The sequence below is a fragment of the Pyxicephalus adspersus genome, chromosome 7 (assembly GCF_032062135.1).
Source record: "Pyxicephalus adspersus chromosome 7, UCB_Pads_2.0, whole genome shotgun sequence".
Taxonomy (NCBI): Eukaryota; Metazoa; Chordata; class Amphibia; order Anura; family Pyxicephalidae; genus Pyxicephalus; species Pyxicephalus adspersus.
The window spans coordinates 43,610,683-43,634,003 of NC_092864.1; the positions used below are offsets into that span (position 1 = coordinate 43,610,683).

The following is a 23,321-nucleotide window of genomic DNA, read 5'->3' on the forward strand; positions in this document are numbered from 1 at the left end:
AGCAGACCAAGTGTGTCAAAAGTCCAACTCTCTGCTTCAATCCGCAATCACCCCTCCTTTTCCCCTAGAGATCACTTAACATTCTGACTACTTGCTGGGTCCAGGCACAACCAGAACTGAGGTCAAATTCATCCCACAGGAACACAGGTGGCAATAAAAACACATTTTTAGAATGAGGATGGTTTGAAGGCTCTAGCAAGTTGTTGTTGTTGTTGTTTATCCCTATAGGGAGATCTAAAATTGCTTCCTGTCCGGTTGACATATATTAACAAAAAAAATCAGAATCTGGGTACAATCTGACAAAAAAACTATATTTTTGGAGTTACAGAATACTCTACAACTTTACAAAAGTATTACCTCCAGTTATCTTAAGTACTGTATATACAGTAGTACCTATCTAAAATAGGCCCAGATGTTAAAAGTTAAAAAAAACAGTAAAGTATCAGAATAAATATATTCCGAACGTCACAGAAGCCAAAACCCAGATTTCAATATCTTGTTTGCATACAACTGGTATGTATCAATTGTACTCACATTCTAGGTGGTGAAAAGCTGAGTTTGGTTGTCATTAGAATATGTTGTATGTGTTTTGCAGACTACTGGCCCACTTCTTTAGAAGAAAAGTAGGGTCGTTTAATATCCTGCCTTCCTTGACCTTTTAAATGGATAAAGGACAATCCCTCTTATTCCCTTAAGATGTGTAGTCATACCCTGTTTATTCTGCTTATTACTGTACATCACAAATCCCTTTTGGACTTATTTATTTTATTTTTATTTAGCATAATATATTATAATGTATTGGTGGGTTGTTGCTTAATTTAAACCAGCCTTATACAACATGGGCAAACATGTTAGATATCTAAACAGGAAAGATTTAGAACCCCTCTCTAAGATTTAGAACCTCTGTTCCCATTTTGAATATTTCCCTTACTTCCTGTTCCAGTGATACTTTATTACACCTTGACACACAGAGTATCACTGGGGAGGCCATAACTATCACTTATGGTAAAGGCAGAGCCAGTTTTCTCATTAGACCATGGCCAAGGGTGCCATAGCAGATAGGGATGACCTGTACTGCTATGGTGGCTGTAATATTATCATTTTAACACAAAAAGTGTTTTGTCTTGGGCTGCTTTGGCCACAATTATCAAAGTTTCCTTACAATATCATAATGGCCACCATCCGATATTCACCTCTGGAGCACAAGCTAGCTGGCCTAGGGGAGAACTAAGTACAAATCCAGCCCTGGCTATTAGTCACAGGGAAGGAGGGGGGTTTGCCTAACACATAACACCCCTTAAAGGGGTTTATTGTTGTATGTGCTCTTGCTGCACCTCCATTAATTGCCAGGGTGGCGCAAGGGAGGGAGGAAGAGGGAAGGAGAAAATTATTGGTCAGGTTGACAGCAAAATTATATTGATTGCCTGCATCTTCCCACTGGTGCATAAAGTGGAAAGATAGGTATGTCAGCAGATCAGGAAAAAGAGCCCGTGCCCAACAAAGTGAGGGACACAGCTGGAAGAAGCAGGAGGATGGCACAATAGGTTGCAGAAGCACTGGTAATTGCCACTCCTATTTTTTTGAAATGGGAGGACCCATCCAAAATTTAGCAATGGGTGCACTGGTTTCTAGTTATGCCCCTGATCCCTGGATGAGGGCATTAGGGAAACGCCCCCTAGTGGTGACACAGAAAACAAGTCCTATGACATTTTTGCCAAATTTGCCTAATTGAGATAAAGAGAATAATAAATACCTGACAGAGCAGAGCAGTTTCCATAAAAAAAAAGATTTTGCCTTAAGTCAGACTTAAATTTAGCAGCTACATCCTCCAACACATAATGATTTGAAGTGTTTAGCAAAGTTTCATTTCATTCCACTAGAATAACAAGTACTTTGCAATTATCCTGAACAAGTCTCTAAGTATTTCCATGACTCACTAAAACCTCTGATTTGATGTGAGTCTCTGTTTGATGAAGACATTGAATTGAGGGATACTTTTCATTAGCCATGAAATGAAAAAAATTGGTGTAAAAAAATAGCCCAGATAGCTAAAGAAAATGTAAAAACACGAGCTAGGAAGCTCCACTGATCTTGGAGAAATGGAGACTGGTTAAATTGATCGGCACATTGTGTAGATGATTTGTTATTGGCATGAATTCACTCCAATATATTTTTATATGTTAACCTCTTTCTCTCTCACCATCTTTCTAAAATAAGTGAATTTTAGCCAAAGAAAAAAATATAAAAGATTTATAAAGCGAAAAAACATTCTTCTTCTCTTGTTTAAAGGAAGGCCCTGGTTCCCAGCCTGCAGCCCTTTGCTTTTTATTGAGCACCCCTTTGAATTCCTCAGAAGTAGGAGAACTGATTTGTGATAGAGTTGTAATAGCAGTCTTATGTAACACATACATAACTGTCTCTTCTAGTATGTCTGCCATCTCTTATCATCTCCTGCAGTATGTCAATGAATTCTGGCCATCTCTTATATTACGTCTGCAGTCTCCGACCATCTTTTGTAGTGTGTTTGTAGTCTCTGACCATCTCCAGTAGCATGTTCACACTCTATGGCCATTTCTTATAACATGTCCACAGTCTCTAATCATCTCCTGTAGTGTGTCTGCTGTTTCTGACGATTTCTTATAGCAAGTTCGCAGTCACTGATCATCTTATGTAGAATGTTTGCAGTCTCTATCTTCAGTGGTATGTCTGCAGTTTCTGACCATCTCTCATAGTATGTTTGCTGCACCCTGACCATCTCCTGTAGTGTGTTTTAGTCTCTGACCATCTCTTGTAGAATGTCCACAGTCTCTGATCATCTTCTGTAGTATATCTGCACTCTCTGACAGTCATCTTTAGCATTACATATACTAAATATTTGAATAACCCTTTGGTGGTTTAAGAGTCTGCAGCTGATGTCACCTATTTCTTGTAAACCTCTGGATTAGGCAGCACTTTTGGTTTTGCACAGGCTCTTCTGATCATCTGCACACTGTAAGCTTTTAAAATAGTGTATTAGAAGCTGCAGCAGGTCAGATAAAGCCCAATTTATTTCCTGGATTGGGGATTTTAAATTCCTCCAATCATAGAGGCTCAGAAATATATGCTGGCATTATCTAGGTCTGTATACAAATCCAATTGGCCTAGAAATGACTGACATCATTCTATTTTGGCATTTTTGTTTTCTACAAATTTTGCTTTTTAGAAATAGTAGAAAAATGTGATTATTGCCGATCTCAAACTGGAGGGAAGGAACTATACTCTTTGGGTCTTTGAGTAAAAAGTAAAAGTGGTCCAACACACCCCGCTGATTTAGAGCTAGATCTCGAGACGCATGCAAGAATATCTAAACTTAATAAACCAAAATAAGCCATACCCCCTGCCATCCAGGAATGTGAAACTAGTTTTAAGGAGACAAAAAAGGAGTGAATGAAGTAAATAGGTAAATTTTGCTTCTTTCAATTTACCTCTTTGCTACCAGAGGATGAATATATCAACAACGGTGGTCTGGCAGCAAAGGAGTTAATTAGAATACTGTACTTCCAACCCTGTAAAATTCCAAAAATACATAAACCAGCGGTTAGGAGTAAAGTGACTTTGTCCATGTTAGATGCAAATGCAGTTTACTAAAATAATTTAGAAGAAAATGTAGCATTTACCGCTGTTCTCTAGCCTTAAATACTGGTTCAATAATGTGCCTAGTCATTATTGGACCAGCAGAGGGCACCAGATTCTATTGATCATGCAACAGGCAGGTTAACATGCCGAACAAAAGTGGCAATCTGTAAGCGTCAGATAAAAACATTCACCAAATCACACGTTACCTTTGATATCGCGACCATTATCTGATATTCAGCAGAACAAGGGAAATACAAAAAAAAAATATTCTAAATTTTTGGATTTAGTCAAGAAATGTGAAGAAATCAACATATCATAAATACATTAGGAATTAATACATCTATACATAAAGTTAGATAATTTAGTGATCAGTTGAATCTGACATTCATTGAAACATTCCTTGGTGGAGAATCAATTACTGCCCTGAAACACATGAGCCTGGAAGTGTCTCCACTAGGAAATGTTTTTATAAATTACTTTATAAATTGACTCCTGTAGTGTATATACAAAATATAATCAAGCCACATAACAGACCAATCCCTACTGAAATATATATATATGCAACGTAGTCACCAATCTGGCTACAGTGTCTGCTAGATGTGCGTATATCTTATGAGAAGCCAAGGTGCAGCAAAAAATATTTTGCCAGGTAACACAGTCCACACATATGCATTGCATGGCGTATTTTGCAGCTCGCCTAGTTAGCTTGCTTATATTTAGGCAATTTCACGTATAATTAAAATATATTATATAAGAATAGATGATGTATAGTATATACATATACATTAAGCCAATGACAAAAACAGAAAATCTTATAACACCTGGACCAGCAGTGCCCACCACCAATCATGGCACCATTATGTGACTGTAGGTCCCGCCACCAGACGAAGTGGCAGCAACCAGCAGGTCTTGAGGAGGACTGTGCAACTCTCACAGTACACATTTGGTAGCAGTAATTGGATATCCCTGACAAATTTTGAAATAGTTTGCTCTTTGTCACCAATATTTATCTGTTCTATTAGAATTAAAATTAGTTTTTATTTATACTCATGACTTCAGGTTTCATAGGAATATTAATATTGCCATCACACCTATGCAGTTCCATTTTCCTGTGCTTTTTAATGCAATTTTCACAATGCATTGACAAATAAAAAAAATTGTACATTGTACAAAACTTTGCTCTATGATATACCACAATATCTGAACCAATAAAAATTAACCAATAAAAAAACATTTTGATGCATCGGGCCTAATTTATTTATACTCTCCATATGACAGCTCTCCAAGGCTGGAGAGGATACACTTTCACCAGTGAAGCTGGGTGATCCAGCAAATCTGGAATGAAATTCTTCAAAGTCTTTTTCAATTTGCTAGCAAATGTTTTAAATCCTGAACCAGATCCATTCCAGGTTTGCTGGATCACCCAGCCTCACTCATGAAAGTGTATCCTCTCCAGCCTTGGAGAGCTGTCATAAATCGGGTCCACTATATCAAACAAGGTAAGGCATAAGTGTTAACAGGGACCACTGGACCTAGAATATTTATGAGCATGTTCAAAAACAGATGAGCCATTTAAAAAAAGGTGGTGTTGGCTTGCTTTGGAACAAAGGGCTGTTATTAGGCTCTTAAAGTTTTTTTTCCAGATAGTGTACTGGGTGGGACTCGAAAATGTGACTTTCTTCACATATTAGGAATGATCAGACCATGGGACAGATGTGAGCAACAGTCTGATATTTCGACTGGCATTTTTATTCTAAAGTCCACAGAAACACAAGGACAATGTGTATGTTAACATCTCTTCACCTGCCCATTATTACAGCTAGGGGGTCAATATAGTGTGTCACTGCAGCACAGAAATCTTCTCCATGACTGCTTGCTGGATTTTATGGATAGAAACTCATTCTAATTCATCTATCTCTATCATCAATAGCAGTTTCTATACTCTGCCCTAATCTGTCAACAAATAAAGATTTCCATGTACTCTGCCTGCTTGTTGAACTAGTTCCTGAACTCTGTTCTGACCTTTTATCCAGAGAAACATTATTACACAGTCTTCTGTAAATCTCCACATGGAAAGACTATTTGTGCTTGTGTATCGATACTTTCAGCCTGTCAAATGATTACTAACCCATATACATGATATCTGATTGGTTTTTAGTTTAAAATAAAAAAAAATTGCAGCAATAATACCATGTAAAGTATATGAATATAAAATATATACATCTTCCAAAAGAGAGCTTAAACAGCAAAAAAAATGTGATAGGTGTTCTAACCCATCACCTCTCACTCCAAAACTAAAGCAAAGTTGCCTTCTGACACACTTTATTTTTTAGGAATAAGTATTTCCCTTTTACCGGACATTGAGGCTGAAAAGTTTAGGAAAAATAATTTGGAATTGCGTAATAGAAAAAAAAAACAAAATCACATGGGCTAAGCCTTATTTTTTTGCCCTTTGTTACCAGTTAAAGTATTTTGTACACTTGGGTTTTTATATAATGGTAATTTTCTCTTAAATGATCTTTTGTGCATTATTGTTTGCTGCCATTAGGTGAAGCTCAGGTGTTCTCATGAAAAGTGTGGTACAAACAACTTTACCAACTTTATTCTGTCAAACCAAAGAAAATGTAGTTCTAGGACATACCTCAAGGTGTCACCCAAATATAAACCCAAAATCTTTTCCTAATGGCATTTTGAAGACAATATTATCATCAACACAACTGAATGGACTTTAAAACCCCTCTTGATTGATCACATCTCATTTTCTTTTTATTAAAAACATATTGTAAAAAAAAGAGAATAAACTTTTCATAGTAAATATTTGATATACATTCAGTCTCAGTTAACAAATAATTAGAGAATATATATATGTACTATAAAAAGTATATTCTCTGTTTTATATAAAATATTATAATTTGTGATTAAATATGAAGTGCCTTTAACGTCTATTCAGTGCTGTGTTGATGGTAATTTTGATTAAGATTTGGATTTGGCACCAGATCCTATACCTGTCTCCTGTTAATAATGAAAGGGTTATTTTGAAGGTAAAAGTATAAAAAGTATAAAAGGACAAAACCCAGTGTTGCACATAAAACAGGAATTTAGAAGGTTTATGTTGTAATCTTGTGAAAAGGGGTTAAGAACTACATTTGAGAAAGCCACAAGATCTTCTGTATCTTTCCAAGAGTGAAGGAATGCATCCACAATAACACCTAACACGGGTATATAATACTGGGCATTTTTAATGACACGGCCTATTTGCTGCTCTTTTCCAAAAACACAAAAAGGAATTACACAAAACCACACAAGCTGCTTCCTTTTTGGACCACTGTTACCATCAAATGCACCTCTGTTGGTATGGGCTGCAGCGCTCTGCAAGACATTGGGGAAAATATACCTCTAGTAGTTCTGCTCTGAATAGAATACAAAGCTGAAAAAGCGATCAATATCACTGTTCCAAAAAAAGAATCTCTGTGGTCCTGACTCATGATACAATTGAATAACAAGACTGAGAGCATTGCTGTATATATCTTATAGGCTGGTGCCTTCCAAATAAAATCCCCACAGAGTATGCTCTCTGATAGGAATGAAGAAGAGAGGATTCTCTGCTGTTAACCCATAAAAGCCCATCAAACATCACTATGCAATACACATAAAAAGTTAAATACTGATTATTTGAGTCTGCTTTTTAAATGTACTACTGTACAGATAAAACGCACACACATATATATTATTATTAGTAGTAGTATTATTAACTTGTATTTCTCACTTGTATGTCTCACAATCTAATGTCCCTACCATAGTCATTTGTAATTTACATAGTGTAAGGGAAGTATATATAAATATATATATAGTATATAGTTTTGTGTCACCATTCTCCCGATTCACTGACCACATGAGCAGGTCTTGGATCATTTTACAAACAACACTGCAAATATATCAACCCAATTATTTCATTCCTATATAATCTTTAGTAAATTAATGAAATTTCAAACATTGGTTTGAATAAATCTACAGCTTAAATTAAAATAATTCTTGGTGATTCTGCCAAGAAGAATCTTGTTCAGACAGTTCCATTTATAGGGTAGCCACTCTCTGCCCCTGTCTGTGTTAGGACTTGGTCACAGACACCGACATCATCCCCTACATTATAACTAAGGACCCCAAGGCCCAACACAATCTGAAGTGTCAGACAACTGGGATAGAGCTGGTCACTGGAGGAGCGAAGAATACGATAAATAAAATCTCTTTAATGGTTCTTCTAGGAAAAACAAGAATTTATCCCTTGCAGATTAGGAGTAGCCCCATATGCCACATGCTATTGACATCAGATTGAGAAGCTTCTGAGATCAATTAGAATTAATTGCATGTGCAGTTGAATTGTATTTGACCTGCCTTTGATCTGGTTTTGAATTTCTAAAGATTTGTATGGGGAGAGAAAAAGTTCTTCAGCAATAAAAGCCCATTATTGTCCTTAGGTGCTATGTGGAATCTGTCACAAGTGTGAAAGCTTTATGGTGCTAAAAAAAGGTTAAAAAAAATCAACAGAGCACAATTTGATCAGGGGATGGAAGTTAGTAAACATTCACCAACCCTATTGCAGAAGACTTATTGTTAGAAAGACTTCTGTTTACAGGGTTTATGACCCTACAAAAGATTGTATTTAGGTGAATTGACCTTGCAAATGAAGTTATCTACACACATTTCAAGCATGCATTTTTAGTGACCATACCTTCACTTGCGTGGCGATCTCTAAAAACACTTTTGGGATGAATAGTAAAGCCTTCTATATCGTGAACAGAAGACGCTCGTCTCATGCTACAAATACTTTCTTTAGACCGTGCATGAGACAAGCGAGAACCTGCATGCAACATGTCCGGAAATAGCTGGTCCCATTGCCGTTTGGGTGAAGAATGGTCCAATGGTCCGGTTATATTCACCAAAGGGGAACACTTATTAGAGTCTATTAGTGCTTTTGTGTCGTCTGCTTCGGAGGGACTGCAACTTTCCTTGGTGGGGGATTTAAAGTGCTTCATGGCCATAGAGTCATCACTGTGTTTTGAGTCCACAATAACAGCATCGGGATCCTCCTGTGGTAATGATTGCTTCCTGTAGTTGAGAAGTCTTATTGATGGTAACCGCAATCCAAACATTTTACCTAGAAACAAAAAGGTACAAATAATGTAAGAAGATATATATATCAAACTTGGCAAAGACTTAATCAGTAAATGTGACCGTTGTTTGAATTATAAACATTGAGAAACCAAGAAGGAAGAGTCCATGGGTGTTTAACTATGGTTGGCAAGTTTGCCCATGCGCTGCATGGTACAAACAGCTTAAAGGACAGTGTACTAATCGATTGGAACAAACCATTAAACCCAGAAGAACTACACCTTCAGTGTTACAGAAAATAATATCATATAGATTAAAAAATTAGCATTAGAAAGCATTAGAAAATAGGTGCAATTATTTTTGTGTGCACACATTTATTTGTTTTTATTTTTTTAACGCACTATACAGGTAACATTTTAGTCCACTAGGAGATTCCAACTGGGACAGAATTCCATCTGCCTACTATGTTGATGGTATACTAAAAATGTTACATTCACTCTCTTCCAAATACCAAATAGTGTACAGTCAATATCCAACCCATACATATTATACTGTTGACTGGGAGCAGAGCCTTCAGGGTACACTTTATAAAAGGAAAGTTATACTCTTTTTCAAACAAACCCATAAAAATGTGACGTCCAACTTGTCCAAGCACAAAACTTTTAAATGACCTTTCAGGTGACCCTAATACATAAAATCTTTCCTATGACCTATACTGGAGACATGGGATATAACTGAACCGGCACATGAATAGTGATGCTGAGAGGACATAAAAACCCTTTTTGAAATCACATATTTCCTAAGCACAGGATTCCACCCTTCTATCTATTATTTTTTGTGAGTCACCCAGAGCTTAAAACCCATTAGGCTAATATTTTCTTTCAGAAGCAAAAGCAGTAATCCCAAGGCACCAAAGAACACCTATAGCTCCTTCCACAATATAATGTAAGCAAGAGCTTTGCCATAATATATGACTGCACAACTCCATTGCAAGCAAACTCAATTTCAATACTATTTGGAGCTAATGGATTTTCTTTATTGATATTGCAATTTTCTGATCAGCTTCTGCCCTGGATTGTTGACCTTTTCTGAAATTTTTTTTAATGTGTTTATAAAACAAATGGTGCCTGTACTGTGCACTCACTCCCCTCATACACTAATCCTTCACCCCTCCCTCCCTTTTATCTTCCTCTCTCCTTTTCATCATCTTCTCTCCTAATACCCCCCTTCCTTCATTACCAATACATTTTACCTTCTATTTACAACACAATTTTTGAAACACCCAATACCTGGTAGCTATGTGATTATTTTATCATTATATTTTTGCCCTTTGGTATAAGAAAATAGTTCATGCTGCTTCTATTCCATTTCCATATGTCTTTTTTTTTACCTATTGAAAAAGCAAAGTAATTAGGCAACCAATTTTACCCTGGTCTAATCCACCGGGTTTTAGGGTCGGTAGTCGATCAGTTGGAAAGCCACAAAAACACGGCCCACATATGTACAATAGTCTACCCTTCTGATCCTATTTTTCCTGAAAGATTGTGATCAGAATTCAAGCCAAGAGGTGTCAACACAAATCATGTATGAGAGCCTTAGTAACACCATGACTAATCCATACCATGCATCTGACATTCATTCTGATCAAGACTATAGTTTTAATATCCTTTGACATATGTTTTTCTATGTTGTAACTATTGTTTTTTATTTAACATAAGCAATTGACTTTTATTTATTTATAGCTTGTAGAAAGAAACAGTTTTGTTGTGTGCTACCCAAAATTCTGATCACTGTGAAAATATTCCTAGTGAAGCCAGCATGAATTTTGTGCTATGCTCCCATTCTCTTTCTTCTTTTGCAACAGTACAATTTGTTTTATTCTACTGCAAAAGAGTCAGATTTCTGATGTATAATTCACAGTGGAGTATTTGAAAATTGATGCAGACCTTTCCTTCTCTATGTTCATTTAAATGAGCTACAGATTGAAATAATCTCATGTGAAAATTGCTTTATATCTTTAAACTAAAGGAAATGATGGAATTGAAAAGAATTGGCCCCAGGAGTGAAGCCCTAAGCCTTCCACTTATTTTATTCTGATCTTCCACAGATATTCAGGGAAACTACAGTTGATCACCAACATGCATTTTGAGTAATTATTGTGATTTACCTAAAAGTCATCCTAATAATGTGGCTTTCTCATTTTTCTTTCTATCAGTCCATGTTTTATTATCACAATCAAAAATCTAGTATTTCCAGCTCAGGTGACTCGGAGACAAAAATTTGTTACATTAATATTAATATCAACATAATTAAAGCTGAAGTTTTTCCACCAGAAACCTCATTTTAGACCCCAGAATATCATCAATGGATCTCTGTGTTCTTCTATGCAATACAGACAGATCAAAGAGTGCAGTATATGGCTTCATAAAAACGTCTTAGCTCCCATCCTCAGTTCTCTGTTTAACTAAATCTTCAAAATAAAACATTTGGGACTCCATGTATAGTTCAGTGTACTTTGGGAAAATATTTTGAAAAGCCACATAAGTATATTTATTGCAGAAGAAACTATATTTCCTCCTGGAGTGTACCTATCACCAAAATTTTTACTTTACTTAAAGGGTAGACAATGCATTTAAGTAAAAAAAAAAAAAAAAACATGACCCCCCCCTCCCTTCTGATAAAGACTGAATGGGAGAGAGGAGCCTTCTGGGATACTTACGTCACACATCTCAGAAGGCTCCTGGCTGCTCATTTTGCACAAAATAGGCATTTTCCTACCTTAAGGGAAAAAATACAGATTGAAATGAGAAATGAGATTGGCACTTTTTTCCCCTATACAGCAGGTTACATCACCCGATCTCGTGCCTATGCGGTGCAAAATGGGTTGATGTAGCAAGAGGAAGGTAGAAGACAAATGAAGATGGTGGTGCCTGGTGCTTCCACAGTGCTAGGATGAAGGAGGATTCCAGAATGGAGCAGGACCCAATGGAGGACTTCCCTGGAGGGATCGAGTAATTAAAGGTAAGTGTGATTTTTTTTATTTTCACTTAAAAGCCCTTAGCCCTGATGCCAGCAGTTGACTTTATTTTACGTGTTGTTATTGGGTGTTTTGCAAATATCAAAATACTTTGATGAGTGGCTATCAGTTTGGAGAATTGGGCATTACCAAGTAGGCTGTATTTCAATGCATAACAGGAAATCAGACATTCTGTCGAGGGAATCTTCCAAGTCCATGTGTTTCAATGGTAATAATTTATCTCAAACATTTCCTTGTGGGAATCATGTCAAATTCCTTGTTTTATAAATAGAGCCCACATGGTGTCTTTAAACTGATTAAATTAGCTGAAATACAATAAATGAAAAAAAGATGGAACAACTAGGCAGAACAGTAAAGGGCCTATTGATGCTGAAGGTCCTCACATAGGTAACAAGGTAAACTCTCTCTAACATGTTGCAGCTTGTAATGTAAGAATCTTTGATTCTACTACACAGGTAGTTACAATCCCAATATATATCTATTAGAATTAACAGGTATGTTACAAAAAATTTAGTTAACCTGAAAAAAGCAAACACATTTGCTACACATCTAAGAACTAGTGAGGTATAATACACAACTCTTTTGGTTTTAGGTTTTTATATTTTGATTGGGATAATGTAAAGCAGACATTACATTTAAAATGTGACTGTGCAAAATATAGGGTGCTCAATATTCCCCCTTGCAGGAAAAACATGTCACCCTCTGCACCATGGAATGATCAGTAAAGATTTGCATAGTACCTTTTTTATAAAGGTTTTGTTTTGTGCTAGCTTTTACCAAAGGATCGATTAAAGTAGGTTGTATGTGGAGTAATTAATCAATAGCTTCAACCCGTAAAATAAAACACCTATGAAAACACCCTTATTCTTTTGTTATGAAATAGTCTGATTACTTTAATACCAAATAGTTGCCATGTAAGTCTCACTGGCTGTAATTACAGATCAGAATACAATACAGCCGAATTGCATGTTTTATTGCAAAATGTCACTACTAGCAGTCACCCTCAAGTTATTCATTCAGAAACTTATATATTCAGTGTCCAGAATGACAATGAAATTATAGTATTCATTATTATTGCAGGTTAGGCCAATATAAAAGTTTCTGGTACAACTGGTATGAATGAATATTATGGGGTATCCTTGTAAAATGCCTCAACCACCTAAACCAACATTTCCTGATGGAAAAGAAATGGACAAAGATTGACTGAAATTGCAAGCCTTTTTTGAACATTCAGAGAATATAATTTAGCCGTTAGCCATATACTATTTATTACTTACAACAAAAACCTTGAATCAATCAGAAAAAAGTTCTTTTCACTTAATATTTTCAATATTTGGGCAGCATGTGGTTTAAAATTTGGTGAAATGGGACCTTTTTTTTCCGGGGGACTAGTTAACAATTCTAAAGAAGAGAGGTAATAAAGATCAGTTATCAAAGAAGTGCATGGTTCCAGTTAGTTTGATAGTTGGTACTGATCTCCAGGCAAACTACAATTAACGTGTTAAAAGATACATAAAGCCTTGGTTACATATTGTTTCAGAATGCACTATTTACATGACATCTTTCTTGTTGTTGACCTTCACAGAATGGGTTGGAGAGGGAGAAAAAGACATTTATGAGCACAAATGGGCATTAAGGATTTTTCTCAAACAATACCACATCCTTTACTTAGGTAAAAAGGCCTAAACTTCCTTATGTTACTTTGAGCTGCTGAATGTGATTAGAAATGGGTTACAATGTTGTACATTTAAATTCTTATCATGTTTATTGCCAAAGAGTTATAATCTTTTTTCTGGAAGTAAATGTTTGCATATGCAAAAACCTTTTTCAGTTTTAAAAGGGTTTCAAAGCAGATGTTACCTTTCGAAGAGCTGCCCTGGTGCATGTATTTTAACCTAGAGTGTTGTTTTACTTGCAATGAATATATGGTGAATGTTACTTATACTGCTTTGTAATATCCCCAAGTGTTATTTTTATGTATGTATATATGTATGTATGTATGTATGTATGTGTGTGTCTGCAAATTTATTATAGTGTCATGTCTTTAGTTAGGTTCCTTTATACCCTTAAACCCATTAACATATACTTAAGCCATTGGTCCATATTATGCTTGCCTTAACTATATGATCTGTTTGCGTTCTGCATATGTTGAAGTGTTTACACATCATTAAATAGGCTTGTGTACTAGCTTATATAATATAGTAATTGTCTTGTTCCACTGTAAAGTTGTATTCCAAGTAATATTGCTGTAATCAATCCCTGTTCCACCAAAGCAAATAGATTAGTCATAAGCATTAGATGTATTTAAATGACTAGCCATGGCATTTTGGAAAAGGACACTAATCATACTCTTTGACTTGTCTGATTTGGTGAATACTTTTTTAATAATTTCCTGTGATGATTTGAGAAGCATTTTCTAGATATTTTCATTCTATAGATGGTTGAAGAGTAGCAATTTGCATTTAACTCCATAATTATACCTTTCGGTTAATCACAATCTTTAGATATTAGAATGCAAATTAAAAACATGCATGGTCTTTTAAGGCTTTAGAAACCTTGCCTTTTATCTTCAATAAATATGTGGTGACAAATGATCTCCCTTATGTGGCCTCTAAAGTGGACCGATACTCTCTCTGCTTATTTGCTCCTTCTAAAAAGTGAACATTTTCCTTATAGGCAAAATACCTGCAACTGTAACATAAAAAGAAATCTTTACATTTACAAATTTGTTTTTGGGTATTTGGTCCATCCTGCATCACTTTTTATTCCCATGAGGTTGCCTTGCAAGTTAAAAGAAATCCAGAGCAGTGCATGCCAGTATAATCAAGTATAAAGTCAAAAGGATCCCCTGCCTTGCTTGGTCATGAGATCCTTTTTTTCCACGTGGGGTGGGGTTTCAGAGGGTTGATATAGGAATTTGTGTCAACTTCCTGACGCCACCACTGGTACCATGACAAAGTAACAGTAGGTATATGGTCTTTAGGCCTAGTCTACACGGACTGTTTTTAAACTCCTATAAACTCCCATACCACTTTTGAATGAGTTTATATGAGTTTGTACAAGAGCAAGTCTAAAAATACCTAAGCCAGTATTGCTTTATTGGGGGTTTGTAAGAGGTTCTAGGCTTTTAACAATGGCATTTAACCCCCCCTAGCGTTCTAATTTTGTCCAAATTTTCATGCAAAAAGTGTTATATTTTCTTGCATGAAAATTTATTTTACATTGTAGGCCTATAATTCTTAGGCATAAGTCACCAAAATATGTCAAATATTTATTATATGTAATAATAAACTTTAAATAAAAAAATTAAAAAAACAGAAACCTATAACATAACTGTACAGTAGTATGTATATTATATATATATAATATAATTATATATATATATATTATATAAAGATTTCTTTGTATTGGACTCAATACAGCTATTTTGTATTAAATTCAATACAAAATATTTGAATTTCCAGCCGTGCCTCCCGCCAGCACCGACGCAAGCACTGACATCTCTGGGAAACCCCAGAGATCGTCTCTGCATTTGCCGGCTGAAGATCAACGTAAAAAGACTAGTCCAGAGGACCTGCAGGGACCAGCAAGATGCCGGAAAACACCAACGAAACAGGATGTTTTTTTTTTATGTTTTTAGCGACCCTGAGTGTGATTCAGGATTACCGCTTTTAGCATGTAAAATCCACCCTGAGTCACACTCGGGATTACCGCTAGGAGGGCTAAAAATTGTATAAACTCCTGTAAACTCTTCCATTTGTTTTCAATGGAAACGTTTCTAAATGCTTATAAACACTTGCAAATGCTTACATTGATTTCATAGCGCATGTGGGATAATACAGATGGCATAGAGTAAGGCAGAAGTAAGGCAGAAGTACAGGTATCTGGAAGTCTATTGGCGGGTGTAAAAGTGTTTTTTTTTCACCTTTGACAAGAGCAGGTTGGGTCCTTTTATATTTAGTCTGTGTCAATGTACACAGATAGAAAGGTATTGATAGGAAATAATATAGCTTTTAGTTAGATTGCCAACTGTTGTGTGGTGATAATTCATCAAATACCAACCTTGCACCATAGTAGAATCATCACACGTCAAGCTTGCAACTTTATTAAAGATCAAAAGGGAAGTACTGTATTGTATATATTTACTGAGCACATTTTTTGCTTTATTAATAAAGTTTTGACTTTAAGGTTGGACTTAGGTATGTGCTGCAGGTGAGCTTGTGTCATATTGTGCAACTATGCACAATATAACATTTAATTTGCAAATTGTTCCACTCCAGCACCGTGACTTCTGCTCCCTCCTTTATCATAGGTCATTTAATCTTTATTTGTGCTTCTTCTTGGTTTGGAGTCTTCAGCCTCCTAAATTGGCTGGGTGGGGAAAAAGTAACTTATGTACATGAATTCCTATGTGGCAATGATCTAATTTCATAGTTTGAACTTAAGGGCTATTTCAGACCCATGGTGAGCGAAAGCGTTCTGCTCATGTTAGGACATGCACTCCCAGGCTGTGCATCACCAAGGTATAGCGTGCCCTGCTTATTACCTCTGGCGTCCCTTGCAGCAACAGAGGAGATCTAGTTAGCTGTCTGACATCTTCTCTGCAGCATGCAGCATGCCTGGCTTCCCGGTAGCTGTGTACCTTCCACCTGAAATATGTCCTTCTAAGCTTCCCCAGTACATTCTAACACTGAGGCTGTAGGCACCTGAGGGGGATTTGGAGTTTCTTCTGTAGCCAATGAGCAGAGTAATTTTTGGTCCCAATTCTGCACTGCCATTGGCTGCTAGGGTTTTATATCCTTTCTGCTCACAGTCACCAGTTGTATGTTGTAGTGTTTAGCTGGGCTGTTTATGTGTATGTGATATACTTACTGTTGCTGACTCTGCCTGTTTCTAACCCTGCAATTGAATGCTGACTGGACTGACACTTTGCCTGTGACCCTGACTCTGCTTTTGTCTTTGCCCTTGGACACCTTGTCTGGTGGACTGATTAGCTGTGTATGACCTTTTGCTCAGTACTCTGGACGTGCCTCTGTGGGAACTTTTTTTACTGCATTATTTGTGGGCTTCTAGTCCTCTGCCATCCCTTCCCCAGGCGCTATCCCTTGTACAGAGAATTCCTGGGGGCAATGGTGTGCGGGGAGCCACAGCTATTTTTCCAAGGCTGGGGGGGCCTGCTTTAGGTGAAGACTGCAGCATTAGATTGGGGGCCTTGTGTCTGGCAAGTCTAGTGTCTGGCACTAGTGATGAATCTGGGCCTTACAGCTCAACTGCGCCAGTATTTCTTCGAACCTCTAATCTCATACCTCCAAACCAAACCATCTTCTCCACTCTATAATCTTTAATTTAGAAATAGTAACATAAAAAGCAGGAGTAAATTGTAAAAGGAAAAAAAAAACAAGACGGACAGCAGAAGCAAAACTGATATGAGGGAAGAAATATAAGAGAGTAATGGCTTAAAGTGAAAGTAAACCACAAAAAAGAATGTATTCTCCCCCCAATAGGTTTTTGCCATAAAGTGCAACTATGCCACAGTATGGCAATTTAGCAGGTAAAGTAATTCCCTCTAACCTTGCAATGTCAGCACTTCCTTTCATACCTAGTTCTTCCATCTTCTCCCAGTCTTCTTCTGGGTTCAGAGTCTCCAGCTTCTAGAGTGACATGAACATGGAAGTTTCTTAATCCCAGCAAAGAATCAGCTGAACCTATATACTAAACTACCCAGGGATGCCTACTCAGCATTTAAAAAAACAAACAATCCACACTGATTTCTGCTTTAAAATACACACTGTATTATGGCTTATTACTCTGCAAGCCTTAAACTGCAGAAACTACACATTATCTGTCTTAGGAACGAGTGCTGGAACCTACATGGAAAAGAAAAATTGCTCCCATTCATTCACGTGATCAATATTGCCTATAGTATCAGTATTTATTTTGTTTTATGTAATAATAATATAGCATGCACTGCAGAAAACCATAGAAATCTGTATGACACTATACTATTATCTCCACTGTAATATGTTACAATGTTATGACACATTGAACATTGCTCGCCATGATCTGCAACTGATAATCTGTCTGATAGTGAAAATGTATTGCCCCTGTGCTTTTAAGGCATTAGAGAACCTCTCTTGGGATGAAGTGTTACAGAAGAACTTAATCTGAAAAATGCAAACAGGCAGATCTTGCCAGACATGCTGTCTTCTCTGCAACACAATAAACCTTACCGAATTGTTTGTTTTTTTCTTTACATGTGAAGCTAACAGGAGGGTAAACCTGAACAATCCATTTTATTTGTAAAAAAAAACAGGCAGGCCCTTGCACGGCATGTTCTTTAATCACATTGTAAAATGTATATGAAGATTAAGGTGTATTTACATGGAAACTACAGTAAAATATGCAATTTGCAGAAAATATATGTGCAGAAGAAAAAGGAAAACCTAAAGTGGAAAGTATGGTAACCTGCAGTAACCAATAAGATTTCACATTATTTAAATTTAGGCTAAACTTAGGTTGGTTGATATGGGTTACTTTGTTCATTAAGTTAATAAATACCCCATGATAAATCTGCAATGTCTGCTTATTCCTCTTCCTAGATGGGCCAAAATAAATGCCTGTGGTGCTGTATACTGTGATTGCTCAGGAAATTGACAATTTGGAACAGCGAAGATGACTCAGTGATTAACTCACCCCACTTTTTTTGCGCCCACTCTATACTACATACTCCCCACTGAGCTCCATACCTCTATATCTTTACCAATCGGAAAAGGAAAGAAAAAACATGTAAATGCTTCCTAATACAGAAAACATCATTACAAAAGGAATATCTGTAGGAATTATTCAATCACAGGTAATTCAATAAGGAAGTGCTCATGGCAACCAAACAATATTCATCCTGTCTTGGTCTAACTTAAAATAAATGATTTGTGGTTGCTAAAGGTTATTTCATTTTGCATATAGTAACTTGCTTACTATATATAATATCCTATAATAAGATCATCAATCATTTCTAGCTAGTAAAAGGAAAAAAGACAATTCAACAAGAATTTTTGCAGCTTATTTAATGAATAGTTTATGAAAACTGAAAAATGTAACATAAGCAATGATTTCTAATTATTTTTTATTGCACAAAAAAATAAAAGGATTCCTGATGGTCATTCTGGGCAAAAACTCAATTTTTCCCCTATTCCTTGAACAGGTGGCAATAGTTTGACCTCATAAGAGGGCACTATCTCTGACCAGCAGCCTTAGATTATCTCAAGACAGTTCCAGTTTTTGGATGATGAGTGTGCCGGGTACTGGAAAGACAGCACAGACAGGCAAAATGTATTCCAGTTCTGTCTACAGAGTCCGTACTGAAAAGGCTGCCAGACATATTTTTTTAGTTCCAGCCAAAGCCTCTGTCATAATCTGCCAAAGGCAACCTAGAGTAGTCAAAATAAAACAGTACAGCCAAAAGGATGGTGTTTCCATATTGTGTGTTTAAGTGGCAGTATTGACACCAGCAGACATCCACGCTGGGTAATATGAGTGGGCTGATTTATTGAGAAAAAATACATCTGTCCAGCATTCGTGCTGCCTGTTTAGGATCTGATGGCCAGCTCTCTGGGCCTCTCTTATCTGTACAGACATCAATAAAAACATCCATTGTCTCCCTATCTGTTATGTTTTATAGATATACTAATATATTGGATGACAAAAGGACACAGGATGGGCTTTATAAGTAAAGTAAGGAATAGTCTTACACACTCTGTTCTCTTTCCTATACCTTCCAGATTTCTGCCTTTCATCTCTGTAATCTGTACAGAAGAGAGGGAAGATACAGATGATCTGAATACTTGTCATGTTATAGCAAACCTCTAGTGTTGCTTGACCTTTTGATAATGGTGGAACCCCTTAAAATAACTTTCAGGTCTTAAAGGGAACTCCAGATATAATTACTATATCCACAGCTCACAGTACATTAGTGTGGTGGTCAATAGGAAGAATACCTCTTACATTGCTGGTCATTGGGAAGAATGTCACCCAAAAAAACATCATTGGTATCTAATACACCGACCTGAGAGTCACAAACTGCTCATTGCTCAAGCAACCCCTAGCAACCTCTGGAAGAACCCTGGTTGAGAAACTGTGCTCTAGTGTCAACTGTTTCTATGCAGTAGCCTAAAAAATTAACCCCCTGTCTCAAATCCCTCCTACAAAAACAACAATGCACTTCTTCATGTAACTGTTCCTATGCACTTCTGCAATTAAAATCCCATAGATATAATGTAAGATCTCGGACACTGCTGTCTCTGACCGCCAAACTCATGATATTTGATGTGAGATTTTGTGATATCAATACTGCTTGCTTGAGGGGAATTTGCTTGCATGAATGCTGCCTTTGCTTCATGTATTCTGTAAATCAGTGCTTCATGCACCTACCCTACTACCTCTTGAACTCATTATTTTTTTATTTTTTTTTTTTTGGCATAACTTGATGAAGGAGTAGCAACTGTGTACCCATCAGGCAGATTTCTCTTTACTCCTTGTCATGAAAGGCCTAACAGGGAGTTAGTGGAAATACCTATATCTAGATATCTAGACCTCCCAGGTTTATACAATTCAGTACAGTCATTTAGGGGTTAACTGGAGGGACTATGGCCTAATTTTGGCTTACATAGAAGACATTTACCGTTGGCTGTAAGCTCTTGTCAATATCCACTCTTTATAAACACCAGTGCATACATCTGTCTGTTTTGATGAAGGGAAAGCTTTTTAGAATGCGTCAATGGAGGTAACCCTACTTTAATAAGGAAAATCCTCAACGATTTACAAAATTTCCTGGGAAACTTGGTGCTATTAGTATTTCACCGATTCAACAGTCTGACATCCCCTATATAATTCTGTTTTAGTCGATTTCAATGCGGTATAACTTGAGGATGTCCTGTTTGTAATACTGAAGCTTTCAGCCTGTAGGTACGGTTATAAAAATTCTCCACTCCAAGTGTATTTTATACATATATTGTTTTTTTATTGTGGTGTTTATCTGCACTATACAGTTACAATTACAGTATTTCCCGCTTCCAATTTTTACAATATCACCTCCAGATATTTCTTGTGCTTGCAATAAAGAGCACATTAGTACCATGTGAAAATTTTGTTGGATTATTATTTTCGACAAAAAATATCTTTTGCTTGATGTAGGTCTAGCAGCTTTCTTTATTGTAAATTTCAGGTGAACTCTTAACTGGGGAGTTCAGAGGCTCCTGCTGCTAGGCCCCACCTACCCAAAAACCTGTAAAACACACCACAGTTTTGCAGTTTATTTGCCATGCAGTTTATCTCCCAAAAACAATTTTTTATTAAGTCCTTATAATGACAAAATTAGGTAACCACAAAGGGGGTAAACTCAAATGTTACCAATTAAGGTTGCATGTTCTGCGAGGCCTTCTCCATTTTGAATTTACTTTTAGGGTCTGCTACCAACTTAACTTACTGCTACCAGTTTAATGTTCCTAGCTGCAACACACAGCGTCAGGAAGGAAACCAGAAAAACACTAGCAGCCCTTCTCCGAATTTTAAACCAGCAGAATCACCATTTTTCCTTCCATCACTTTGGAAACACCACACCCCAAGGTGGGTCACCCCACACTAATACAACACCTTCCTAAACCAACCCTCAAGGACCTTTCAAATGACCCAACTAACACACAACCATAACCCACCATCCTCCCAATCCCCCTTTACACCAGGTGGTGGTGGCTAATGCTCACAGATCACATGCTCTCTCCCACAACTTCCACTTCCGTCACCTCTTAAGGCTTCTCCTTCCCACCCCTCAACCTACAAAACCAGCCAATCCCCGCTCTCTTCCCTTTGCTCCACCTTTTCCCACCTTTTTCTCCACCTTTTTTTCATCTTTCCACGCTATCATGTTAGCCGTCCAAAACAGTCCTCTGTCCCTGGGCTCCAGGCTTCCCTTTCCTGCCACCCACAATGCAATGCTCTGTCATTGAGCAATTGCTGCACATAGGCAGGAAGGGAGGCTGAATACTATCATGGAGTTCAAGATATCTTTTAGTATTTGTTATCTAACTATCAAATCATTTTATACTCTAAGTGGACACTATAGCTTTCTTTAATTTAATGCAGCCATGTAGGCTTCATGAAAGGCTACCTTTTACTAGTTTACTCACAGAATACAGGTCCAGGTTTAGGACCTTGGGAGTCAGAGAACATCAGTTTTATTTGGATGCTTCTCACACAGGCCTTTAAGCATGGTCTGCAAGATTTCCGCTAGCTATTGAAATTCAACAGCAGTTCCTGTACTGCTAGCAGCCTGAGCTGCCTTTATGGTACATAATACACCCAAAGGCATTCCAGTATAATGGAAATATTCTCTCCAGGATCTTGCTCCATTTGTGGCTCTTTTCTCAGCAATTTTTAATAGATTTGAAGAGGTATCAGGTGATTCTGTGGAGAACTGAAATAGCGGGTTTGTAAAAGCAAGCACAGTGAAACTCGGCAACAATGCAAGTCAGTCATCTTACATAAATGGTTGCCATGGAAACACTAAAGTTCTCTCACTAGAGACCTACCTAAGCTATCAAGCAGGACTAAAAAATGATCGCTGCAACTTTTCTGAACAGTTTTAGTGGGTCATAGAGTTACTGGAAATGAGCTTACTTTTTCCATACCATACCATGGGGTTTTTAGATTAACTAAGGTCACTATATTCAAGTAATTAATAGCCTTGTAATGCAAAAAATAATTAGAAACATTTATAAAGCAGCTGCACCATGCAAACCTATGCCACTTCCTGTTTTGTTTGTATCTGTGACAAGTCTACGAATATATAAAAAATGTATTGTAATGTAATTAGGTAGATGGCGGCATAATTAACACAGGGATCTGATATAAAAGTAAGAAATTATGTGAAGTACTTTTTAAACAGGAACAAATAACTAAAAATTACTTTATTCATGTTTTTTTCCAAAGCCATTTCAGGCAAATTGCAAAGTTGCCAAATCTGCTACAGTTTCACATAATATGGGCGCTAAGTGATACGACACATTGATTACATGAAATACAACATTATGATAAATCGGTTGCATTTCCACAATGGATTAGGAAACTGCAGCACATTACTGGACACGGCGGCTGCAAATATATTGATAAATGTCCCTCATTACATCCTGATAATTGTACGTAGCTATTCCATGTAACCATAATATTTCTTTTTTTTTTTAGTTCACATACTTGACTTTTTCATATATACTGTACATGTAGACCAAACTATGCATTAGTAGCTAGAAAAGGTTGGTGCAAGCAATCATGCAGACATAGGTGCTAGTAATGGTTATCTATACTTGCGTGGTTTAATTTTAATAAATAAAAACCTTCAAAATGAAAAAATAGGCGACCAGACAGGTCCTTTTTTGCAGAAGGGACAGGTGATGTCTCCTCTGCAATATTATAAACTTACCTGCTTGATTGCCATTTTTAAAACTACACTCACCTGTCCTGGCTCCGTTGTGGTTGCGGCCAACTTCACTCGGTCTTCTTATGGCTGTCG

General features: G+C 36.9%; 1 protein-coding gene across 1 annotated transcript in view; it reads right to left on the reverse strand.

Annotated features, from left to right (window-relative positions):
* The window catches only part of KCNH7 (potassium voltage-gated channel subfamily H member 7), a 199,666-nt gene that overhangs the window by 69,980 nt on the left and 106,365 nt on the right, over nt 1-23,321 (reverse strand). Inside the window, exons 3-4 of the mRNA XM_072418251.1 lie at nt 8,345-8,770; nt 3,374-3,397 (exon numbers count right to left, since the gene is read on the reverse strand). Coding sequence (XP_072274352.1) covers nt 3,374-3,397; nt 8,345-8,770 — 450 coding nt within the window. The remainder of the gene's footprint in view (nt 1-3,373; nt 3,398-8,344; nt 8,771-23,321) is intronic.